Source organism: Geospiza fortis, unplaced genomic scaffold (genome assembly GCF_000277835.1).
Source record: "Geospiza fortis unplaced genomic scaffold, GeoFor_1.0 scaffold97, whole genome shotgun sequence".
In the NCBI taxonomy this organism is placed as follows: Eukaryota; Metazoa; Chordata; class Aves; order Passeriformes; family Thraupidae; genus Geospiza; species Geospiza fortis.
This window is the reverse complement of record NW_005054343.1, coordinates 165,157-190,233: the sequence shown is the minus strand read 5'-3', so window position 1 is coordinate 190,233 and position 25,077 is coordinate 165,157. Positions and strand designations below refer to the sequence as shown.

The 25,077-nt window shown below is 37.9% G+C and overlaps 1 protein-coding gene across 1 annotated transcript in view; it reads right to left on the bottom strand.

The window, feature by feature from the left end:
- Positions 1 to 1,027: 1,027 nt before the first annotated feature.
- FTO (FTO alpha-ketoglutarate dependent dioxygenase) overlaps positions 1,028 to 25,077 on the bottom strand; it is a 183,510-nt gene continuing 159,460 nt past the window's right edge. The window contains exon 8 of the mRNA XM_005422789.3: positions 1,028 to 1,367. Within this exon, the coding sequence (XP_005422846.3) occupies positions 1,214 to 1,367 (154 nt within the window). The 3' untranslated portion in view covers positions 1,028 to 1,213. The remainder of the gene's footprint in view (positions 1,368 to 25,077) is intronic.

Sequence of the window (25,077 nt, the reverse complement as noted above, 5' to 3'; positions counted from 1 at the left end):
ATCCAGTTTCTCAGAGAGCCAAACAACCCAAATGGAAGGTCTTACTTAGGTCCATCACTTCTTTAGGCAATGTACTGAGAAACCTGACCTCAGAATAGGATTCAGAACATGCAGAAACAAAGCAGTGATTAGGAACTGAATTCTGAATTCCAGGGAGACCAGGATGTACAGATTTACATTAGAAATCTCTCCTAGCAGTACTCTGTTGCCATGAGGCAAAACAGTAAGAAAGTCTTGGGATGAATATTAGAATACTCCCACAGAATTCCTCACCTGAAAAAATGGTTTGAGAAGGAGCCACTGCACAAAGGAATATCTCCAGCATCTCCTGCCCCTTTGTGTTACTGGATTGAGAATCTACAGCTCTGTTTTGAAGAACTCCAGCCCGCTCACCCCAAGCTGGCCTCTCATTAGGATGCCCAGATCATGCAGTCTGCTTTGCCACAGGTGTGAGCTACACCTTGGGTTGCTCAAACCTGCCAGGCCAGAGACAGCTCTAGGCCCTCCTGGAAGCTGAAATTTAGATACCAAGGGAATGTGTCAAAACACTGGCAGAGCTGGGCCTGCTCAGCCTCAAGAAGAGATGGCTGAGAGGGGACAATAATGTCTGCCAGTATCTGCAGGAGGTGCCAGAGGATGGACCAGGCTCTGCTCCTGGTGCCCAGCAATGGGCCAGAGGAAGGGGCAGGAATGATGCCCAGGGAGCTGCACCTGGACATGGGCAAGGAGTTCTCTGCTGTGCAGGGCCCGAGCACTGAACAGCCCGGCCAGAGCCTGTGGAGCCTCCCTCACAGGGAACATTCCAGAACTGTCTGGACACAGCCCTGTGCCTGTGCTCTGGGGAATTCTGCTTGAGCAGGGAGGCTGGATGCGGTGACCCACTGTGGTTCCTTCCAACCTGCCCCAGTCTGTGAGTCTGTGAAACACAGATACCCCTGGGCTGCAGGGGCAATGGGAATTAGAGTGGAGGAGGAGAGAACTAAGGCTGGTGTTCTGGACTTCAGGTCTTAAAAAACACACACTTCTGTAAATTTGGGGGCTGGTCCATTTTATTATGAGACAGTAACTAAGATACTGTGTAAAGACAGGTAAAATCTACATTTTCACATAAAATAACATACAATCAAGAAATCATAAAGCTTAAAAGATTTATGATAACAAAGCTTCTCCCCAGATGACCAGCATTAATAATTCTAGGCTGGAAGGTCACTTGTTATTCTATCCATTGAACAAGATTTTGTAGATAAGCAATTACTTCTTCTAGATCATATGGCAGAGGCATATTACATTGATCATCATCTGTCCAGAAGGGATGGCATTCTGGTCTCTGGTCCTCTGGCAAGCTCTCTGCTGCGTCTGACTGGCATCTGAAAAGAAAGGTAAGCAGATAAACCACTTAAGTAAAACTGCATCAAGAAACTGAATACTCAGCAAGGATACATTTGAGCATTAATTTAAAGAGAAAGATGATAAAAAAAAGAAATACGACATCTTCTGACACTAAGTGGATTGCACATTTCCAGTGAAGTTGATTTCTGTTGTAGGCTTTGTATTTTCTATAGGGATTTCTCAAAAAGCCAATCACAGAGAAAACTCAGTTAGTGTTCCTTTATATGGTGAATTATTTTTTCATTATCTCAGCTGTTATTTAAAGTATGTGATTAAATCATTATCAGATTTAAATGTTTGCTGGTTTCCAATGTATTACTAGATTATTGAGAAAGATTAAACTGAATTTACTGCATTAAGGTCAGGGGGGATAGATTAAACAACATTAAAGAAGCCAGACTAGCTTTGTAGATTCTGGAGATTTACAAGTGTATCAACCTGCTTAGCACTGAAAAAGGCAATATAAAAAGAGAAAATTCTATAAAGAAAAATGGAAATGGAGGTTAATAACAACTTCCAATGATGAATGGGTGGGCAAAACTTCAATAAAATTAAATTAAGAGGCTAGTGTATGTTAGTCCCCAGAGAAAATGTTTAAATTACAATGTTTTTTATTAAATGGATTATTCATCAATACTAGTGAAGTTTAATTATAATATTAAACTGAACTGCAGCCTGCAGAGGAAAGTTTTTATAAGTGGCAACCATCACATCTCTAAAGATTAGACTAATACATGCCACATCAAAAACATTGTCACAGCTCAAGGAGGATTTCTCCCCCTTTCTTTTCCCTTCCCCTCAAACAATTTGCACATTGCTGATTAATTAGTTTATATTTGCAATGGGGCAAAAAAAAAAGAAAAATGCTGAGAATTACCTTAATTTTGGTACATACTGCAGGTCTATATATCTCTTTAGAGATAAAATCCAAATTGCAGAAATGTAATTTTATATCTCATATGACATTTTAAAAATTTTGTCTTCTATAAAGCACATAATTTTTGAAAGAACTTTAAAGCTGTTTTAAACATTTATGCATCTTTCACCTCAGTAGAATGAACACTAACAATACTGACACACTCAACTTCCTTGTCCACACCATTGACCTTCTGGAAGAGACTGTTGCCAAATGAAAGATGTCTTCTTCTCCTGGGAATTATTAATAGCAGTGTAATCCCCATGAGAAAACATCCTTCAGCTTTACACCCATGTTGGTGGGTGGTTAATTGCTGCACCAGCATCCTGGGCACTCAATCCATCGTACATTACACTGCAAGGACAGTATTAACACAGAGCATTCCAATATATCTTCAGCTCTCCACATCAGCCCCTGATAATAGCATCTGTTAACATGCACTAAGTACTATTATGTAGCACATCACTTCATAAATAATAAGATTAGCCGACCTCAGGGCCCTGGGAAGAGTAATGTGTTTAAATGTTCTCATTATTTATTTAAAACAAGAATTAAAGGAACAGAAGCTACTTGTGACAATCCTCTTAGCATAAATATTAAACTGTTTGCATTGATAAGCTGCACTGTACAGAATAACAGAGGATTTGTTTTGCTGGCTGCTTTATAATAGTTGTTACAGCAAATGCAGTTTAGTGTGTGAGTTCTGAGAAGTACTTAACTGATTGTGCCATCATGTTCTGAAGACATTTTCCAAATTATATAAAGGAACAGGAGAAAATTAATATGCAGGGGAAGCTGAAACTAATTACAGCATAACTCTATAAGGCTTTTAAAAGCTTGCTTTATTTTCTGTCTTGGCACAAAATAATACACTCAGTTTGGTGGGTAGTATAAGACACTCCAGTTTAAGCGTTTCCATCTTAAAGTGGATAAATTAACCATGTAATGATTATTGCAGATGACAAATCAAAGCTCAGCCAGTAAATACTGCAGGCATGTTATGTGATCTGCAAAACTCAGCTAATAATAATAATAAAAAAACTTTTTCTCTCTCCCACATCTATTAACAACAGTTTCCACTGAGAGAAAAGATATATCAACCTTTAGCTTCCTCAGCATTTCAGAGCCCTCTTTTTACCTTTCATGTCTTTTTTTTCCTTGCTCTCTCACACAAACAGATTGACCAGTTTCTCCCTCACATGTGGGTGTTTGTATTGCTGTAAATGTAGCGGCAGTGATGGTGATGCTGTGCCTGGATAGCCCAAGAGCCACTGCTTGCTACTTTCCCTTTTCCATATTTGTTACCAGCAGAGCCTTTGCTGAGAGGTCTCCCCACAACCCAGCACGTGCCTGAACTTCCAGGAGATCAGGCAGCTGGGGAGGTTTTAGCCATAGCATATTCCACGGGAGGGATTAGAGGAGTGGAAGTGTGTCAGGTCCTCAGACTTGCTGTGCCAGTCTGGTGACAGAAATGCATCAATGTGCTGTAAAAACACAAAAAAGGGAAAGCAGAGCCACAGCACTCCAAGTTCAGTGATCCCATGGTGCTTTTGTCCTTCTGTTGGATTTCTACAGCTTTGCTCCATACTAGCAAGAACAGCAGGGAATGATACATCCTTGTAATTTGTCAATCTATTTTGACCAAATTACAACCCCTGTGCTGGATCTGCTGACATCAAAGACAGCTTAAATTTTTCATATTCAAAACTATGGGGCTGGTTCTAGGCAGTCACCACTGCACCTGGCAGTTCAATTAGCAATCCACCTGAATAGCTCCCACAATCTGGAACATGGTCAAAAATGTCCTTTCTCACTCAGAACTAGGGTGCAAAAACCAGACCTTTCTAGATGAGTATATTTCTGATTTAAAAAAATGCTACAGGAGAAATTGTTCCTGCAATGGTCTTTAATTTGTAGCAGTGGAACAGAGCTGAAGATCTTGCCAAAAGCAGAGCAACATTTTCAACAGAAGCAGAACAATCAAAGGCATCTAAATGATTGCACAGAATGATTTAAAATTCTTTGTATCTGACAGTTAAAATGAGTTAGCAACCATAACTCCTGATTAAAAAAACAAAAAAAGGCTGCAAACATCGAGCTGTAGTGGTTGTGGGAAAGTATGAAGAGCTACAATGTTGTAAGTTAATGAAAATATTCCATATCAATTTAAAACTGTTATTTGAGTTACTATAGTCAAAACTCCAAAAGAAAATAGAACTAACCTCTGCATATTATATGTAAAAATTATGTAAAGAGTGGAAATCACACAAACTTTGAAATGCAGAATAGATTCCTTCAATACTTTATCTGCAGCAGAACAGGAAAACTGCTGTGAGATATTTCAGAGCAATTCAGCTGCAACACCTTGACAGTAAGTGTTCAATAACACATTATAGAAAGAATTGTTTGTTTATAGAATGCACAAAACTCCATGGTCCCTGCTTTCTTACTAAAACAATCAAGATTTATGACAGTTTCAATTTAAAAAGCTCATTTTTAGTTACTGTTGAAGAGCATGTTCTCACTACCTCTACTCTCTAAAGTTCTCAGATTTTTCATAACCTTTTGGTCTGTTTTTGACAAATGGACTTTGCTCATTAATATTTATTAATATTTATTAATATGTTCAACTAAGTGATGACAAGCATTTGTATGACTGTTTGACTATCTGCATAACAGCAGATGATGCTTTCCCTGGAAGGTGGCTGGTATCTCCATGGGCAGGTGTGCATCCACTGAGACAGACACTTGCCTGGTCATGGTTCCCTGGGCTGCACTGATTTTTGATGATCAGGGTGTCATCTACATTAGAGGACACTGATCACAATGCTAAAATTAACCAAGCTAGCTTAAGTGTGTGTTAATTATGAGTATGCAAGCAGTCAATAAAAGGTTAATGCAAAAGTCAGGGGATAAATTTATTTCAGTATTGCATCACTCTACTGACTAAATGACTAACATTATGCTTTGTTTTTAATCAATATATTTTACAGTAATGCGTGAGTCATTGATTTGAAAAAATGTCTTTTTTTCTAACAGTTAAGTTTTGCCACTACTAAGCATCAAGTGTCAATGTACTTAAACCACTCTTTCTCCAGAGCAGATACCTTTTTGTTCCACTGTCAGGAACAGGAATGCACAGAAGGCAAGAGGCAGCCTCGGGTTCTGTGTGATTAATGCAAGTGATTAATGCAAATAAGAATTATTACCTAGGAACCTAAATAAGGTACTGTGAATTAGAGTCCCTGGATTCTCTTGCACTGTTTGTCTACTCCACAGGAGTGTAGTCAAATCAGATCAATAGGGGTCAATCAGTGGCCCAGACTGCACAGGCACGGTAGGAGTGAGGAGAGGATATCAACAGCCCTGTTTCTGAGACAGTGCTAATTCAGTTACCTGTGCCCAGCAGTTCAAAGACCAGTGGAGATGACATGGAAATTCCTAGGGTAAGATGAGGAAAATGGGTCTGGCTGATTTCCCCATGCAGTGACATGGTCAGAAGGGGAGGATGGGACATTTGCCCTGCAGGCAAAAGAGCACACACTCACCAACACCTGCTTATTCCAGCCCTCCTGAAATCTTGTGTTTTATATGGGGAGCTGTTTTCTCCCTCCATTCATGCTGGAATGAAGGTCTTACTGTACTATTCAAAACTTTGGGGTAACTTTTAAAACAATGGCCCAGGCAAAAAAAAAAGCATTTGGATCACTTTACTAAGACAAATGCACTCCTGAAACCCAGACTGACATTGCTTAAAATGGCACAGCTCTGCTAACATGGGGGCCTGCTGTTCTGAGTAAGGGGAACAGCAGCAACTTCTTTAGACACCATCTTCCACTCTTAAAACTCACAATGACTTTGCACATATGGGTCTGATCAAATACGGGTTATTAATGTTACAACACAGAGCTCTGCTGTGGAACACAAATCCTACCAGTACAGGTACCTGGGACATAGAGATTTGCTTTAGGTTTGGATTTTTTCATACTCATCCCTCAAAAAATTACTCCACATGGAAAATTATTGTGTAAACTACGTGTAGTTACTCTGACCTCAGTGTTAGAATAATCCCATGTCATTTCAAGATGACACTCTCAGTTGCCAGAGCACATACAAGACAGACAGCACTCCAGCCTGGATCACCTGCATCCAAGGGAAACCAGTCCTATGCTCTCCCAGAGCTTTTTCTGGAGAACTAATCCAAGACATGAAATCTACACTGGGACCTGAAACTTGTTTATAGTCCAAAAATATTGAAAGCTTGACTTCTGATTTATCTTATTTTAGAAGAAATAGCATATATAGAATCAATATTTCAGCTGGAACTTCACCAAAGGTGTTCTGAAGGGTGTTTAGAAAATGGGTTGACTAATGCTCCATTATGACAAAGGGTTAGGGTGGAATACTTTCTGACCTCTTTGTTTAAACTCTGTAAAACATAAGGAAGCTAATAATTAAAAATCCTTCACTTGATATTAACCTTTTTAGTTTGCATCCTAAAGACTATTTTCTGAGAAAACAGAGGATGGAGAAAATGCGTATATACTGAAATACCATTTTTATATGACTATATCACCAACAAAATTTGAATTTTTCATGCCCAAACTGACATTTTGACAGTTATACTGAGTCCAATCTAGAGAAAAGATTTTCTTAGTTTTTTTAATTAACCAATCAGAAAATTGCCAACTGTGACATAAATTGTTTCAGTTGTTCCCTGCTTGTCCCTCCTGTGACTCTGCAAAAGTAAAACCTTCCCAGGTTTACTCTACCTTTTAAGAATAAAAAAAAAAAAAATTAAATCAATATTTGACTTTGCAAACTAGATTTTATAAGTGCTGGTCCCAAATAGGCAGTGAAATGAAGTGGCCAGATGGAAAGAGAGCAGTGCTTCATTCTTTTGGACATCTAATCCCCAGTGCATTCCCAAGAAGTCTGTCCCATTTACAATAAGTCATTGCTGATGTTCTTTCATGTGCTGTAACTACAGTGTGCCCAGCCATAAATAATGGCTGAGACCAGGACTGCATTTAGAGAAGGGACAAAAAGAGTTTGTTTCCAGATAAAAAACTTGAAAAGAGAATGCGAGTTTTAGGAAAAGGATAGAGGCAATATCAGTTAAATATTTATCTAAGGAAAAAAAAAAAGTATCAGCTGCACAAAGATGCAAGAACAAATACATTTGCTGGCACATCAGATGATCTCTGCCTGCTTCTTTCAAAGGCTGATAATGGCTCATGTCACTGGTGCATTTGGCCCTTGCCACAGAACCAACGTTTACAGCCACTGACTCAAGAGCTCTACCTTCAAAATAAACCATTCCATTGGAAATGAGGACGCTGCTGGAATATCCTGAGGCATCACTGGTGACAAAGTGGGATAGCCTGAAACCAGCCACCCTTGTGTGCACTTTGACAAAGTGAATCTATAGCAGAATCCATCTTTAACACTGGCCTGCAGAGTGCATTTTGCTGTTCCACAGAAAAGCAGGGAAGAGATCAATGAACCTGACACTAAATAGGGTGAAACAACAGTTGCATCAGCTTGAAAATGTCAGAGTTTCTATTATTACTCAAATTGTAAACCAGGTAAATATGAGAAAAACCCTCCAGATGTTGAAATAACAGCAACCAAAGCACTGGTGGAGTCCAACTAAAAGACTTTTCAAGTGGTGCACCAATGTGCTTCACATGCATTTGTAGAAAGAAAGGAAACTCAAAATCATAAAAAAAAATTGCTTTGTCTTAACTGTAAAGAACTTAAAACACTTTCCCTCCACAATATTAATTAAGATCTGTCAAAATGTACATCAGTCTTTCTAAACTATTTCGGTCAGAAACTAAGGAAAAGGATAAAGGTTTGTTTCAGCCACAGAGTGAGGATTGTAAAACCCTGAAACCTCCGAAACATTCCAGCTCTGGGTGGAAAGAATGAAAGAAAAGAGGAAACAAGAATTTCCTTTCTCCAAGACAGTAATCTCTACTGTGGGGTAATTAATAAACCGAAATCTACCTGACTTGAGATGAGTTTATCAGTAACCTTCCTCACTATGCCCACCAGCTCTCCCCTGTAAAGGGCAATACCTAGGAGATGGCCCTGCAGCACAGAATAGTCCTGGCATCTATGCATGATGTGAATTTGACTTCCCCAGACACAGCTTTTCCCCTCCTTTGTGTCCAACAGACCCAGAAACTGTCCGTGAGAAAATCAGTGCACCTCCTATTCCCACAGGAGAATGTCTGTGTGGGGCAGCCTCAATTCCATGTTTGTTTGATTTTTTAATTAAGAAACATCACTACTCACTATAAAGTGTAGGGGGTAGGGAAATCCCCCAGAGAAACACTGAATAAATAACATGGCAATTGCTGAAAGATGAAGTTTAATCCAATTTAACTTATAGGTCTAAAAATTGTTCCCTTTCAGTCCTGTTTCTCAGATGCTTTTGTTGCCTCTTTTTAGAATAATATGTATACAAGGAATGTATCCTGACTGTATGAGAAGCACGTTTATACATATTTATATGCACACCCCTTCTCACCAATACTTGCAAAAAATCCCTTTAGTCCAGAAGAGACAGCATTTAGGAGGAAATTTTCAGCACCACAGACATAGATTTAGTTACATACTTTTCATGATCAGCAATGGGAAGGGAGTTATTCCCACTGTGTTAAGAATATTTGGCTTTGACTTCAAACAACGTACAAATATATCAACCTCAATATAATTTATATTCTCTCAGAAGGAACCTAAAATTCTCTAAGCCTTTGCTGAGACATCTGATGTTCCAGTCCCCTCTGTTGCACTGTATGATAGGCTGTTTTATTTCACTTGCAATGCTTGCTTCCCTATGATTTTTTCAGACAAAGAAACAAAATGTCTGCTATATGCTGAGTATAAACACAGCTGACTTGTTTTCCCCAAAGTATCGATTTTATGCACTTTTAAAATAACTATTTTCATTCTGTTTGCATAATCAGCTGGGGCATTGTTCCTCTACATTTGCAGAAACACAGATGGAATTGCTGATTTGGAGCCTTTGGAGAGATTTTATAGTACTCTCCAGAATCTAAGCTTCTATTAAAATAAGGTTTCAAGCACTTCTGGTTGTGAAGATAGCCTGGACAATGTAATTTGATGCATGGTTATCTTGTTGAGTCCACAACCAGACAGACAGACGCAATAGCACCAAGGGAGCTGTGAATTTCCCCCACTTATTTTATTGGGTGTTTACTTGGGGCCAGATGCTCCCCTCTGTTGTGCAGAACAGCGTTAAATGACTGAAAAAAGAGAGGAAAAGGAAATGGAAATAAAAACCAACAAAGAGGAGAAAAGGAAATCCCCACAGCCCACTTCCCAGGGGGCTGCAGATACCCTCCCTTGCCAGTATTAGACTGCTGGAAGATCTGCGGCTGAGCCATGCACATGGCACATTTTTTTGCAAGACACTCTATTTTCCAAAAGAATGTTATCTGAAAAGTTAATGATGCTTCCAGCATAATTTACTCTTTCACTTTATCTTTTGTACTCTTTCTATGTGAAAGTCATCTAAGTAAGCAAAAATATAAATATAGGATCTTTTAAAACTACATGGAAGGAGGATGGCCTTCCCATTTAATGCCACCTCATTAAAAATAAGCAATCCCATTTTCCAAAGAACTTCAGGATCTGGAGGCTCTGCCCTTCTGCAAGAAAGCTAAAACATTTTCCTTGTTGAGTGTATGATTTTCCATAAGGCACCTTTTCATGTTAATAAAAATCAACCGCTGTATGACAAATCCCTGTTATATAAGGAAAGTAAAATCAAAGGAAACATGACTGAATGCAGCTGACAGCAACCACCTTGCTTGATCCTTAAATCAGTCTGGAGAGAAAGGGTCTGTATCTTGGCATCAAAGCAATGTAATCCTTCCTGCACCACTCCTGCTGGCTGCAAATACAACCCACCCCCAAAATCCCCCAGCTTCCATCAGGACCAAAGCAAGGGTGACCCACAAGGGGCAGCACTTGGGAGCTGAATGGAACTGCAGACCTCACACATTTGTAGTAACCACTGTGCAAGGACTCCATGTGTGATTTTACACTGAACAGTCCTTTGTGCCTGTCTGGCTCATAAGGGAGGGTGACCAAATGGAGATCCTGCCCCAGAAACCACCTGGATCCTCTCAGACTCTTTCTAAGATGAACCATTTGCCTGCTTTGCTCCATTTCAGTGAATTTGCACATTTCAACAGCCAAAAGGAAGCTATGATAGATGGATAATAAGCACCAAACAACTCCAAGACTCTCTCAAGACTGAAATTAAAATGTTGTTTATCATTATAACCTGAGGCATAAATGCACGTATGTACATACAGACATCCCTCTCTTTATACATATATACATATATATGTATAAAGATACACATATAAGAGGAGCTTATACCACATCTTCTATCAAGAGCTATGGCCTTGAACTCCTAAGAGGCTTAGGAAACAAAGAAACAAACAAAACTAAAGGTTTATTGTGCTGCAGAAAGACATTGTCTTCCCTGTGTTGTGCACCTTGGCTGTAGCCTGCAACCAGAATGTTTATAACATATATTGGAACTCCTACTGTAAGAGCAATGCAATCCTGTGGGCTAAAACACAGCTTCTTTAAGGTCAACATGAGGTGAAATGGATGCAGGAGGGAACAAATAATAAGGAAATGAGAAAACAGATACAAGAAAGGCAGAGAGGTCCAAGAAGAGTTAGGAGTTTAGGAATAAAAAAAGAAAGCCTAATGTAATTAACCACATTTCAACACCGCAGAATTTCTCCATGGCTGCTGCTTTATTCAGTGATATTTTATGGATAAATCACTATAAAAATATGCCACCAAAAAAGAAATTCCAGTGCTGGCAGACAAATAGACGTGATATCCCAGGAAGTGCTACAGTATGTCCAGCCACAAATAAAAATAATATGGCAACAATATGCTCAACAAGCTGCTTCTCTACAAGTGGAGTAAATCTTTCTGACTACCAAGCAAGACATCAGAATTTTTTCTATTACCCTTTGGATTTCAAATAACTGTAAACATTATATAGAGATTTGAAATATCCTTTTCTACTTTCACTTGTAAATAACTATCATTGCCCAAATACAATGTGAAGAAATATATTTCTTTACTTACTTTCAAGTTCAGCATCACTGTACTTCAAAAGTTTTGAATCAAGGTAATTTTGCAATATTTTTTAAGACCAACTAAAATTCCAGTACAGACTGGATGATGATTTAAAGTTACTAGTATGGAATATGCTTTAGTTTATGGAATATGATTGCATTCAATCAATTTCAACACAAGATGAAGTACATGCATCTGATGCTGGCCTACATTCACAGCCATTATTTTCAGATGTACTTACAAAAAGTGAAGGATTCTGATCTATAACATCCTATGAGTGGACTTGAATTCTCTCAGCACCATGAACACTTATTCACCCTAGCGAGCTCCAAAATGCTACTAGCAGGCAAAACCTAAAATGTCTATTGCAACAAATGCATACAGCTCTTCATCTTACTTCTGCAGTTGAAAGATCTTTCTGACTGCAATATCAATGACTTTAAACCACAGACTAAGACTTTAGACCTTCTGGTGGTGCCAACTCACTTGTTTTATATGCTATGATATATAGTCCTGGCTTTGAGCTCTCTCTATCACTACTGATGCTTTTGATGCTTTGTTCTCTTTTCACTTTAGGATGGAAAATAACAAATAATGCTGAGTTCTCTTCTTACTCTTGAATTCTTCTGATGTCTATCTTCAGAACTCTTCTAACATCCAATTTATGTCATTCTTTTTCTTTCTTATGCTGTGAATTTGAAACGAAAGGAGGTAACATAATATCGTAAGATCTATGGGCGACTGAAATGGCCTTCAGAGCAAACTTCAGAGTTATTCACAAAACTATCTTGCCTGCACAGAAAGTAAAAAATTGCTTCTCAATAGATAATACAACTACTCCTGAAACTCTTCTTGAAGTTATTGCCACAGGGAACAGTCCAATCATAATAAAGTATATGCTGCTAATGCCTTATGAGTAGTTCAGATGGGCTATTTTGTTAGTATTTGAAAGGCACAATTCAAATTAATTTATGTGCCTTCCCTTGCCTTATCCTTTACCACAAAATGCAACAAAACCCAAAGTTTGCTAACAAGAGAGGCTAACATCTGCTCTGCTGATTGACCTGCAAGGCTACTCATGTTATTTTATCATATAATTCCTCCTAAAACACCACACCAGAATTCCAAAGACCTCTTATCTTAGTTAATTAAACACCTGATTCCATCTTCTCTCAGTTCTGAGCAAAATGCATAGCCACACAGGTAAATCTCATTTAGCTCAGGGGAACTTTCAAACATATTCTGGGTTCAGCACAGGTTGAAAAGCTCCACTGTGCAGGGGCTGGGAGGTGATCTCTGCATCGCTGCTCAGGGCACAGCCATGCACATACACAGGATTATCTGCAATCTCTCTTAAGGACCTGAGGCAGCCATCCTATCCCTACCCCATTGCCTCTCTCTGCATTTAGTCTCTAGTCCCTGTGCTGCCATGAACATTCTAACTCATGGACAAAAATTAATGGGCATGTTACCTGGATGATGCTGGACTTCAGCAACCTACCAGAGGAACTTCCCAGGGGTTTCTGTAAAGTAACCTACATTACACTGTCAGGCTCCAATTCTGTGGATAATTGTGAAATTTTTTGATGCCAAGGAAACAGAAATCTTTTGTTGTTGGGTGCCATTTACTATCCATCCTTCCATATTTTGTGCAAATTCATGAAAAATCAAGATATGTATCATGGAAAGTATCCATTTCATTACTCTCACAAGAGACCTACTGTTTTGTCTTCCTTTGTTCTGTGTCTGCTAAAGAACAGTTACTTAGACTTTATGAAAAGTGGATGATTTTGGCCTTCTATATGTTTTATTTTGTCTAGGAATGTTGTATTTCAGACTCCATTTTTCCTAGCTTATATGTTGCCAGCTGAGCTTCCTTACAATGAACTGCTGATGAAATTTTTTCTCTTCCTGTTAAAAGAAACATTGCTTCCCTGAGTATGCAACTGGCCTAACATCCCTCCTATGCTGTTTGCTATTTCAAATGATATTGTGATCATATCAATCTGCTATACAATGTGGTCACCTTTTTCTCTGCTGAAATGCTATTACTCCAGCGTGTCATAATGCCAAGAGATGAATGCAAACTTTAAGGTTTTTGGCAGTTAGAGATGTTGATATCTGGCCTGTGTTGGGCAATTAACTTGGATCAGACTGAAGAACTCTGTGGCCCAATAATGCTGATTTGAATTCTGGAAATTATAGACTGTTAGAGTGCTACTATCATGACAAGGGAGATGGAGGGCTCCTGGGATCTACAGGCTGTGTAGCAGATCATCAAGCAATAGAAAATCTGGTACAGCACTCATTTGACAGATAACATGAATATATAAAGCATGACAATCAGTGCTTTTCTGGAAAACAAATATTGATGGACAAACAAAATGAGAATAACATGGAACAGCCTTGTTTCCAGCCTTTTAGAAGTAGATTGAAGAAAACAGGGAAAAGAGACTGTGGAGACAGGTGAAAAACACATGATAATGATTTACTCAACTTGCTTCACTAATCATATTTAAAACTAATAGATTGAAACAAAGTATCTTGTATGGAAGAGCTCTCTTGTCTAGCAGTGGAGGATGAAATTTAAAAAAGAACACAGAGAAATTCGAATATGCCTGTTTTTTACTGTGAAGTCAATCACACATTGGGAAAAACTGTTAAAGGAACAGAACATTCCTAATTTCTGACATCTTCAAATCAAGAAAAGATTCCTGCTTGGAAATCATGCATTTACACAGCTAGCACAGGCATAAAGGAACAGTAGCTTGTGATAGAAGTCAAAACAACTGACATACAAATCCCAAATACAGTGATGCTCAAATTTTATACATCCATTCTTTCATGAGCTTACTTTGAATAAGACTTTCAAAGCTCCTTGTAATAGATCTTGCTATAAAATTATACATTCTAAGTGGAAAAGATACTCCAGGAGAATGAAAGAAGACAGAAGAGTTCTCTTTTCAAAGCCCCAAAAGAATCAGTTTAGCCTTTGAACCCAACACCACCATGGAGAGAAAAACCCTTATGCAGGTGAAAAAAACCTTTCAGGAAGCATCATATTCCCCATTCCCTTGCAGTTGTTGTAGACAGGTATAAGTCTAATGTTTAATATACATAGGTTTAACTGAAAAGTGAATTGGCCAAAAGGTATGTACACACACATAAATTTAATTAATATTACATTTTGTGATGCAATTTATGAAAAAAAAAGAAATATATGAATGTATAACTAAGCAGCATGTTTATATCTTCATTTGCTTATTTTCTCTAAAGATATCATAGAATCACCAAAAAATACAAGGTCACATTGGATCAAAGGACATTATCTTGTTCAGAATGTCATTATGGAAGAAGCAGGAAAAGCAGCTGTATTACAAGTTGCCTTTCCAGCTCTCATAAACAAACTATTAATGGAGAAAGCCAGTCCTTTATGGTACATTACAGGAGCAAGGTCACCTGGGAAGCCATAAAGCCTCACTGGCTACCCACAAGACCAACTTGATTAGTCCTGGTAACCTTCTGCCCTTGCCAAGGCACTGATGGAAAAACCAGTTTTTCAGGAGGCTCTGACCTGGTGGTCAGACTCTTTAGATGAAGTTACACAGAGGAAGTGCCTCAGATTCACCTGCAGCACTAAGGCACACACTGCTGACTGCTGGAATTACCAGGAGCATTATAATCACGTTGATAATCACAAGTTCTCTAAACATGAAGACAGCCTAAACTCAGAGTCGGTGTCAAGACTTCTGTCAGCTAAAGAGGAGCATAACTTTGGCACAGAGACCAGGGAGGAGGTGTTCTTGGAAATAACCTGTAAATAACATGTCAGACACTTTAAAGCATTGTCTTCACAGTACCCATGCTTTCAATATGGGGCTAAATTACAAACTCTGTGTGTTTGCCCTGTACTGAATCCTCTCTCATATTCCCACGAGAGCAAGAAGCAGTTTGACTTATTAAAACCTAATTAGCTCACTGCAGAAAACAAATTACACACATAATATAAAATGTATTAGAACCCAGTGCAGTTTCCTTCTATATTATTCCTTCTTTCCTTTATTATGATTGTGTAATCAGCTGCATTAGAAGTTGATGGCATGATCAATAGAATGGTCACTGCTGGTGACCACTTCACTGCATCAACAACTGGTCACTGTAAACTTGCACACTGCCAGAACCTCATACGAGAAGGTGACATGGAAAAGAGGGGGGGAATCTCTAGGTTGTAACCAGTTCTTCCACACCAATTTGGTTTCAGATTCTCTTTATTGCATCCCATGTGCTAGTGAATAATGAGGTTCTTTCTGTATTTACCAAAAGCTCTTTGAAGATATTTTGTTTGTCATCAATCTATGAAAAGCCCTTTGAAGTTCTTCCTATGTTGGTCATGGTAAAAATATGGTATTTTCACCATGATTGTCCCAGTAGAATTCTACAAATTTAGGCACAAACAATGAATAAATGGATGTGGTTTATTTTATGAGTTTTGGGGGTTTATTTGTGAGAAAGAAACAAATACTGAATAATGGTGAGAGAGCACACACATCCTTTTATGGACTTTCTGTGTAACTTCTGACTCTGTCCCCAAATTTGAATATGATCTGGGGCATCTCATTTAAATTTATGGTGCTGCAGTGCTCTAAGCTGTAAAGAATAAATAGCTCCATATCAATAACTGATTAGAGGATGTTAGTTATGTTTAATTGTTTGGCTTTCTGTTCTTCAAAGCAGTCTGCACTTTAAAGTGTTCCCTGGATGTACCTCTAAAGATAAACCAACTGTGAGTTCAGGAAATCAGAACCTATATGAAAATGTCATTAATGTTACTTATGGACTTTGTAAATGTTTTATCTGTAATAGTTAAAGCTGTCACCTGAAAGGAAATGCCTTTTTGCACATTCCTATAAATTCTTTTATTTAAAGACCTATACAATTAATTTAAAATTCTAATTATATACAAACAAGGGCACTTATTTCAATTTTATTCTAAAACAGTATAAAATTAGGAGAGTTTTTAATTTCGGCAATTAAAAATTTTTATTTCTGAAAATTAGTAATTTTGAGCATTCAAGTAAGCATAGATGTAATTTATGAAATCATTCCTCTTATTTCATAACTACTATAGATAAGGGCTTTTCTTTGACAAAGACTAGAATAACTGAAGTAATACACACAATTTGCTCTAATTCTCTGCATAGCTAAAGTGAAGCAACAGATTTATATATGTTTTAAAATATATATAGCCTTTTAAAAATAAATTTTTCCATTTCCAAGACAGTTTTCTTTCATTTTTCTCCAAAGTATTTAATTTGGTTTCATTTAAGGAATTCCTTAAGACCTCTATGCCTAACTTGAAATATACCAAATGTTGTAGTTAAAGCATATCAACTGCTCCAGTAGATAGTATTTACCTGTAAGCTCATCTCCTTCTAGGGCATATTTAACAACTTTCTATGCCCTCATCACTGCTCTATCCAAACACCAAACCCCTTCTGGTGTCACAATAACATACTCTCAGTTCATGGGAATTCAGCATCTGAATTGGTGAAGAAAAAAAATAAAAATCCTACGCACACTATGTGTACTGAAAAAGGACTTTAGCTCATTTTAAATCATTTATAGTGTTTCAACTTATCCACAATCTCTTCTGGTGAGAATGAGCACAGTGACACCACGTTGTCTCTCAGAGCCACTCACAGGCACAGCTTTGGTTCATAGCATGCTGAAAAGGATGTTTACAGCAACTGGCCAATCATAAATTCAAATATACCAGTCTAAAGTATTTCTGAGAATTTATCACATATTTTATGCATATGAATCTCTGTTTAATATTTTCCATTATACTTTTTATTTGCATTTAAAGGGTCTAATTTCTTCATTAGAAACAAAAACTACTGTGACGTGTGATCATTTTGCAGGTAATACATAATCATATTTCAGATTTAAATTTCCTAGAAGGGAAGATATGCATAGTCCAAATTTCATGCTTGTTCTACACTGCCTCAATCTAACTGATTTATCTTCAAACATTTATATCAGTTTTACATCAGCATAATTGAATAGTTCAATGGTCAGTCTTCTTTACACCTAGAGAAAGAAGCGAGCCCACAGCATTTCTTTTCATGAGTCAAATAACTTGTCCAAGGATTCAGTCAAAGTTCATACTTTCAACTCCACGTGTGTTTATGCAGATGCATGACACACACATTTTAAACAGTTATGCAGATGACAAGAACTGATGTCATTTAATCTGGGCTGAGTTTTTAGCCCCCCAAAAGGCAAGGACACGTGGACTGTTTAATGCAGTCCCATCAGAGTACAGCATGATCTCGACTTATAAGAAATTTCAATTAGTTATTCATTGCTTTCAGGTACTGTAGCCACTATAGCAATTCCACTTTAATTCCATCTGACTTCAATTGTGTTCAAATTATAGTAAAAAGGAAGAAGACAACAAGCTGTAAATATGAAAAGAGACAGAAAATCATTGAGAATCATGCCTTTATGAATATTTGATGAAGAAAGGTTAGATCTACTGCTGGTAAATTACTAGAAATTATGTCCATCATGTGACTCTGTCAGCAAAGGTTAATACAAATAGGTTTGGATTTAGTTGAGATGACAAGGAGGATTAAAAAAGATTTGTCCTGTCCTTGCTGCAATTAGTTTTTCTCCTATTATTATTGCAACAGAGTTTATTGTTAGGATTATGGTAACAGAACTCCCGCTCAATGAAATCATTTTGTTTTTCATAATACTGTGCCACTTTTGCAATAAATTTTTCATCTCTCCTAATCTACCTCTTTATTGTGCATTTGCTGAAGTGGAGATGCAATCATTAACCCATTTCTTGCTGTATTAAGTCTCACTTTGGCTGAAGGAGAATTTTGGATGCCTTCCCATGGGCTGCACTCCTGCCCTTCTCCACTGCAGAGCAGGGAGGAGGTGGTGATAAGGTGGGACATCACACAAGACCCTTTAGACAAAACTGGTGATGACATCTGATCTTGTCTGCACTAACAGCTCTTCTGAGCTCGTGGTGATGGGGAATGGGAAACCTGGAAGCTGTTACTGTACATGCATGCACACAATAAAAAAGGAGGTCTCAAAAATCTCACCCTTCCTCTTACATTGTAACCAATTCAAGCACAAGCTAAAGTAGATTGAAAACTTTATATTTTCTACAGAAAGAAGCTGTTCATAAAACTATCAAGCAACCATGCAAAAGAAATCAGAAGTTTAAGCAAAGTTAAGTTTCCTTCCAAGATGCATTGCAAATTTTAGCTTACATTCAAATGTTACATTTGGTCCCGTTTGCTCTATTTATATTGCTTTAAATACAACATTTTGCTCCTCTGGAGTTGGTAGCTTCTTTGTCCTCTTTTCAATTTGAATACACACTTTTAAGAATCCATGGGTAAAAAAATTTAATTCACCACTTTCATGTCAGATGAAAATAAAACTTTCTGTGTAATTCTTCTGATAAAAACATAAATTAAAACTCCAGAAGTACACAGTATATTTGAAGGGTACACAGAATTGCTAGAAAGTGTTAAAAGTGGCTAGTAAATGACTAATTGGAATTGGCATGTGCAGCCCAATTGAAGGCAAGCAGCCATCCTTTGCTGGTGTCCACTGAGAGTTACAGATACTTCTTACACACTTAACACCACGTGAAAAAGGGAATTTAACACATCAGGAAGCTCGCTGGATAATCAGAACATCTGATCAATACCATTGACAACAATTCTGTCTAAAAGCATTGGGGCAACCCTAAGTAAGCTATGGGAACAGGCATTCAGGGCCTTTGCCAGTGCATTCCCTCTGACCCAGCATTCCCACCTCGTCCCCGAGGGGCAGCAGGGCTCCCTTTCCCGAGCTCTCCCACGTAACTGCTTTCCAGCTGCCTGCTTTCATAAAATGCACCCTTCACAGCAGCCCTGACCCAGCTAAAACCAATACAAATAAAACCCCAAGAACCCCACTAGGGCCACTCTGAAGCATGAGAAACAGGGATTCAGGTCACAGGCATGCAGCCCTGCTGCAGCCACCCTTCTCATCAGCTGCAGAGATTGGAGTCGTGTAAATCTCAGCAACGTCCTCAGCACCGCGGGACTCAGTGGGATACAAATGGCTTCTTCATGTACCAGCCTTGCTCAGAGAGATTTGAGTTACCTGTGGAGCAACTTTCCCACTCCCTGACATACACCTGGTGGTCCTGAAAGACATCGTGACAAATATCCACTCGCCAGATTTAATGCTCTAAAAAGCACCCAGATTTTATTGCTCCAGTTGAAGTTAACTCTCAAAGACAGAAGACAGGGATGCATGTGTCTCCAAGTACCTCAGGTAGCATTAGGGAAATGAAGTGCAATGGAAAAAAAACATTAAACTCATAGTATATGCAACATATCAAGTCAGACTGCTGTTCCCATGTACTGATAATGGCCACCTATCTTTGAAAAAAAAGCAAAAGAAAAAAAAAGCAAAAGAAAAAGAAAAAAGAAAAAAAGAAAAAAAGAAAAAAGAAAAAAAAGAAAAATAAAAAGAAAGACTTGTAAGAAAAGAAAAAAATAAACATCTCAAAGCAGAAATGTACTACAGGAATCATGGATCAGTCTATAAACTTTTAAACATGTTGACTGCTATTAAAAAAATTAAGAAAGAAGTACAACAAAGAGAGTCACAGCTATAAGGTAAAATATGCACAGAACCCCTGGAAAAAGAATTGCGTGTCACTAGGCAGGAAAAATGAATGTTTCTCATGTTATCACTGACTTAATTATGTGTTTAGCCCTGACACCAGGCAGCCTATGAGAATAATTCTATGTATCTTTGCAAGGCAATCCATAGAGTGAGGGTTATTTTAAGGATATGACCCACATTCCAGAAATGCATCAGTCACTGAATTTTGTAACTTTTAACTAAAGATGTGAATATTGCTTCATGATTGTCCAATTTGTCACTTTTTCAATGACTACCAAATGATTCCTCCGAGACACAGTTCCTTAACTTAAGTCTGTCTTTTTACAGTGGTAACAAAGTAAAAATAAAACAACCCGAGGTCTTCAGCTTTAAAGACAACATAATGAGATCAGAGATTCTGCCTGCAAAGAAATTAACTTATGGCTGATTAATGAAAGTAACCTTAAATAGTAGGCATCCTGCCAAGAACAGGATACTATAACAAATGGGTAGGAAATAACAGGCACCTTTCAAGGGGCTAGGGCACAGCCGCCTAGAAATCTGAGCAAGCTGCTTTCAAATTTGATCCCAGCAACCTGGAATGACCAAGTAAGTCATATCTTTTATAATGTCCTTCACAAACTTCCCCCTTCCATGTATTCTATAATGATGTAGATAATGGATTCAATTAGTTGTTGATAAAAAAATGTTACTATATGATAAAATCTCTGCATGTTCTTACAGGAAAAAAACAGAAATAATATTTATTAATAATAAAAAAATCTTCTCAGCCTTATGAACCCTAAAGGTCCAAAAACTCATGATTTGCTCCATTTGACATCAGCAGTATGTTTTGTCTACTGCTGTAATTCATGTTAAGTATCTTAAACTCAATTACTATTGCTCCCTGTTCTCTTTGTCTAGCATAAGATCAAGGTCTAAAGAAAAGAGCTTCCCAAAGACACTTCACTGGTCTTTCTGACTTTTATTTGCTACTTCTTCCAGCCTCAAATATGCTTGGTTTCATGTTCATACAGTTGCTTCTTTACGTATCTGGTCCAGCTAAAAAATGTGCCTTAATATTTTATTCCATAGAACTGCTGACTTTCCTTTGCCATACGTGTTGAGACTTCAAACAGATGAAAACTAATTTGTTAGGGTTTTTTTTTTCCTATTCAATTAGCTTTGCCTATGTTCAGCTTGTTTTACCTTGGTTATTGAAACTAAATTGTCTCAGAAAATAAAAGTGAGAGGCTGAACACTGCTGTTCCTCGGTGCTGTACTTTCTTCTCCTTAAGCTTAAGGAGACTTACTTACTTAATTTACTTACTTAAGTTAGTAATTAATGTTTCTAGGTGCATAAACTATATAGCATGATTAGTTTGGTCATGCCACCTTTTAAATCTGACCTTTTTTTCCCTTCAAAAAGAGTGAAAGCACAATTGCAGAAATATTTTTTGATGGAAAATTGGAGATCAATATAAAATCTAGACATCTAGATCTTGTTAAGCTCAAACTGGTAACAATCCCACAATGTTTGCACACCCTGGTTCTGAGTCATTCACCAGGCACCCATTGTCAGGCATGGGTCTCAACAGAACTCCTGATTCTCTTACACACAGCCTGTGTAAGTAGGCCTGGAATGTTTAGCAATGAAACACGTGTAATACAGACATGAGTGTGCACATAGAACTATTCAGCACTTCCACAGGAGGACAGAAGCTCTAGCTGCTGTCTGAAATCAGTAAAACTATCTATCACAACAGAAGCTGCTAAAAGGTTGTAGGCGATTAGAAATTGATTTCCCTGAAATCAATTAAATCATTTCAATATGGCCAGGTGAGGACAGTAATTTCTCTTGTCTGAAGGAATGGACAATGTGTTATTCTACAAATCAGCTGGCTTCACCAGTGGCTGTCAGAAGAACTCGAGTTTGATATTGTCAGAGGGGTTATATTCAGCTCTCAAGATTGCTCATGTGTGGCTTTGTATTTGATAGTTGTAGAAGAAACCAGGCAACCATACATTGCTTTTAATGTGCTTTCTTTAAACCTAATGCTGGGCACACAAATCTGATACAGCTTGTAATACTATGACATGCTGACAGTGAGCTTTTTCTCACCAACCTTATATTAGCTTCATTGCTTCATTTCCTGTGTAAATGTATACTGTGCACTTTTCTAAGTGCATTCATTACATGCCCTATCTTATGAAAACTAGTGACTTAGTTGCATTTCACCTGTAAAGAACCTAACTAAGACACTAAACAACCAAATGTTTTGTGCTTGTGACCAAAGGTAGGATTTATCTGACAGACACCTACAACTGCAGGAAAAAGTAAGGTTATCCCAGGTTGAATGGACACCTAGGAAGGCAAAAGAAAAATTACTCTGACAGCTTGGGGCTCAGAGCAAAGATGTTAATGGTTTGCATTCCACCTGACAAAAACCAACCAAGTACCACAGAGATTCTTGCAAGGAAACTGAGCCAGGCTTTTCAGAGAAGACAAGGGGTAACAGATCAAAACTGAAACAAGAGATATTTTAACCAGATATTAAAAAAAAATTCTTCCCATGAAGACAGCCAAGTAGTAGAACAGGTTGCCCAAAGAGGTTGCACTGTCTCCATCCTTGAAGGTTTTCAAGCTCTGACTGGCTAAAGTCCTGAGCAATCTGATCTCACCTCATTGATAATAATGCTTAGAGCAAGAGGTTAGCTCCTGAAATCCCTTCCAATTTCACTTATTCTATAAATCTGTGAACTAAAGTTTTGGACCTATTTTCATTAAAGATATTTTACATGCAGATTGTGTCTTTTCAGAGATACAATCTATTTCCATAATAATGTGCAACTGAAACATTCTTACATTGAAGGTAAAAAAGTTGACTTACATCCAACTTCTCAAAGAAGGATGGGCAAGAAAGAAAGAAAGAAAGAAAAAACCCAAACCTTTATTGACATAAACCAACACAGACTGGCTTAAGTTTTCCCAAGTATTAACATTATAATTAGGGAACAAGAGGTTTTGTTCCAACTTTGGGTTTCTCACAACATCCTGCCTCAACAGGATCTCTTGGAATTTGCAACTACTTTAAGCACAAATTGTTCTTCCAAAGAGATGTTGACTTTTGTGGTCTATTAAACAAGCAATACAAAACTGTACAGTGACGCAAGTGCTTCAGGCTAAGCTGAACATAAAACAGCTCCTTTCCCCTGGGGACTCTCTAGAAGTATAGACAAGATTAAAACTAAATTTCAGTGTTTTAGCAATAAGTGGTCAGGAAGAAAAAGCAATTCATACAAGTTTGCTCATTGTTTCATTTCCAGGTGAGAAATTATTTGCCTACCTACAGAGAGATTGAGTAATTGCCAAGGAAAAAATAGAAACAGCCCAGTCTTCTGGGGCGCATGAAAACCAACACGCAGTTATACACCTTTGGATCCTTCTTCCAAAGTATCTCCCATTTACAGAAGGTTGCTAGGGTAGCCCTGGCCAAAGATTCTGAAAAATCTGCATTTCTGTCTGCAGGGGAAAAGGGACAGAACCACACAAGTGCACCATCACAGCAAGGGTTGTTTTAGCCTGCTACAGCCTCCAAAAAATCCTAATGGACTTATAGCTGACTTCAGATGGAGAGAAAAGGGGAAGTTAGAAAGAAAGAAATCTTCACAACACAGTGTTTTACAGAGCAGAAATTCCACTGAGGCTTTTGTTTATTTACCTTTAGACTGTGCTGTTGTGCACTTTTTTCCTCATGTGGAATGTGACCTCCTTTGGTAGGTCATTCCACACTTTTTGGTGTGGAATGACCTACCAAACTCTCTTCTGGAAGGGCAAGTTCACCAAGTATAAGCTACCCACAGCAGTGAAAATTCTGACTTATCTGTAGAAAAGTTATCTGTCTTATCTGTAGAAAAGTTGTCTATGTCATGTTTTGGCAAACATGCTAGATACAAGAACAGTCACCGTTTGCATTTGAAGTGTACAGGTTCTATAGGAAATCAAATGGCTGAATATGAACTATTTACATTAGGATAGTTCTATTCCGTAGTATTCTATGTGAAAATTAATCTGGAAATTGTTAATGTACTGACAGCAACAAAGGGCTCAGAATAGGATGATGTCCCAAGTTCTTAGACATGCTTTGGCCAATTATGTTTGCTACCAGTGGTCCCCATACGTTGAGAAAGCTGTCCTGTATGTGTAGAGCGGATATAGTTAACAACAAAGATTTGTGAAGCTTCCATTTACTTTTTTCAAACATACATCTTTCAGTTTGTGGTGCCTCATATTAACACATATGGTCTTATTCTGCTGTTCTCATTCAGACAAGTCACCCATTCACTTGGATAGAATGTTCAGTTTCATGTAGGAAGCATGTTCAGAATTCATTTATCTTAAATGATAAACAGTAATTTTGGGGAGAAATCCAGCAAGATTAATCCTATACATTTTCTTTCCCAAAAATGCTGGATTACCTTTGTGTTTTATTGTACACCTTACTTCAAACTGTTCTTTTCTTTCTATTCAGATTTCAAAGTACTGCAATCACTTGTGCCAGTTTCAGCAATTATAAGTGTTTTTTCTTCTAAAATATCCTATTTTAATCAATGTTACATAAAGATACATGAGTTTAGATTTCTATTTTATGAATGTAGTAAATTCAATCTCCAGAAAAGACCAAGATGTTGTGTTTTGTGAAACACCTTTGTATAGTCCAGTCAGCAAAGACGTAAACTGTTAAAGACATTATACACCAAAATTTCAACTTTAAAACAAATCCTTTCCACTGGAAGCTCATGCTCAGTTTGACAATTCTTGAAATGTTATTTGGAGATTATAACTGTTCAGTTGATCTCCACCTATGCTTCAGTAATCAAAACAGCAGCATTCAATTTTTGACAAGTGCAATATAATATTAGACATATGCTGAAGTTAA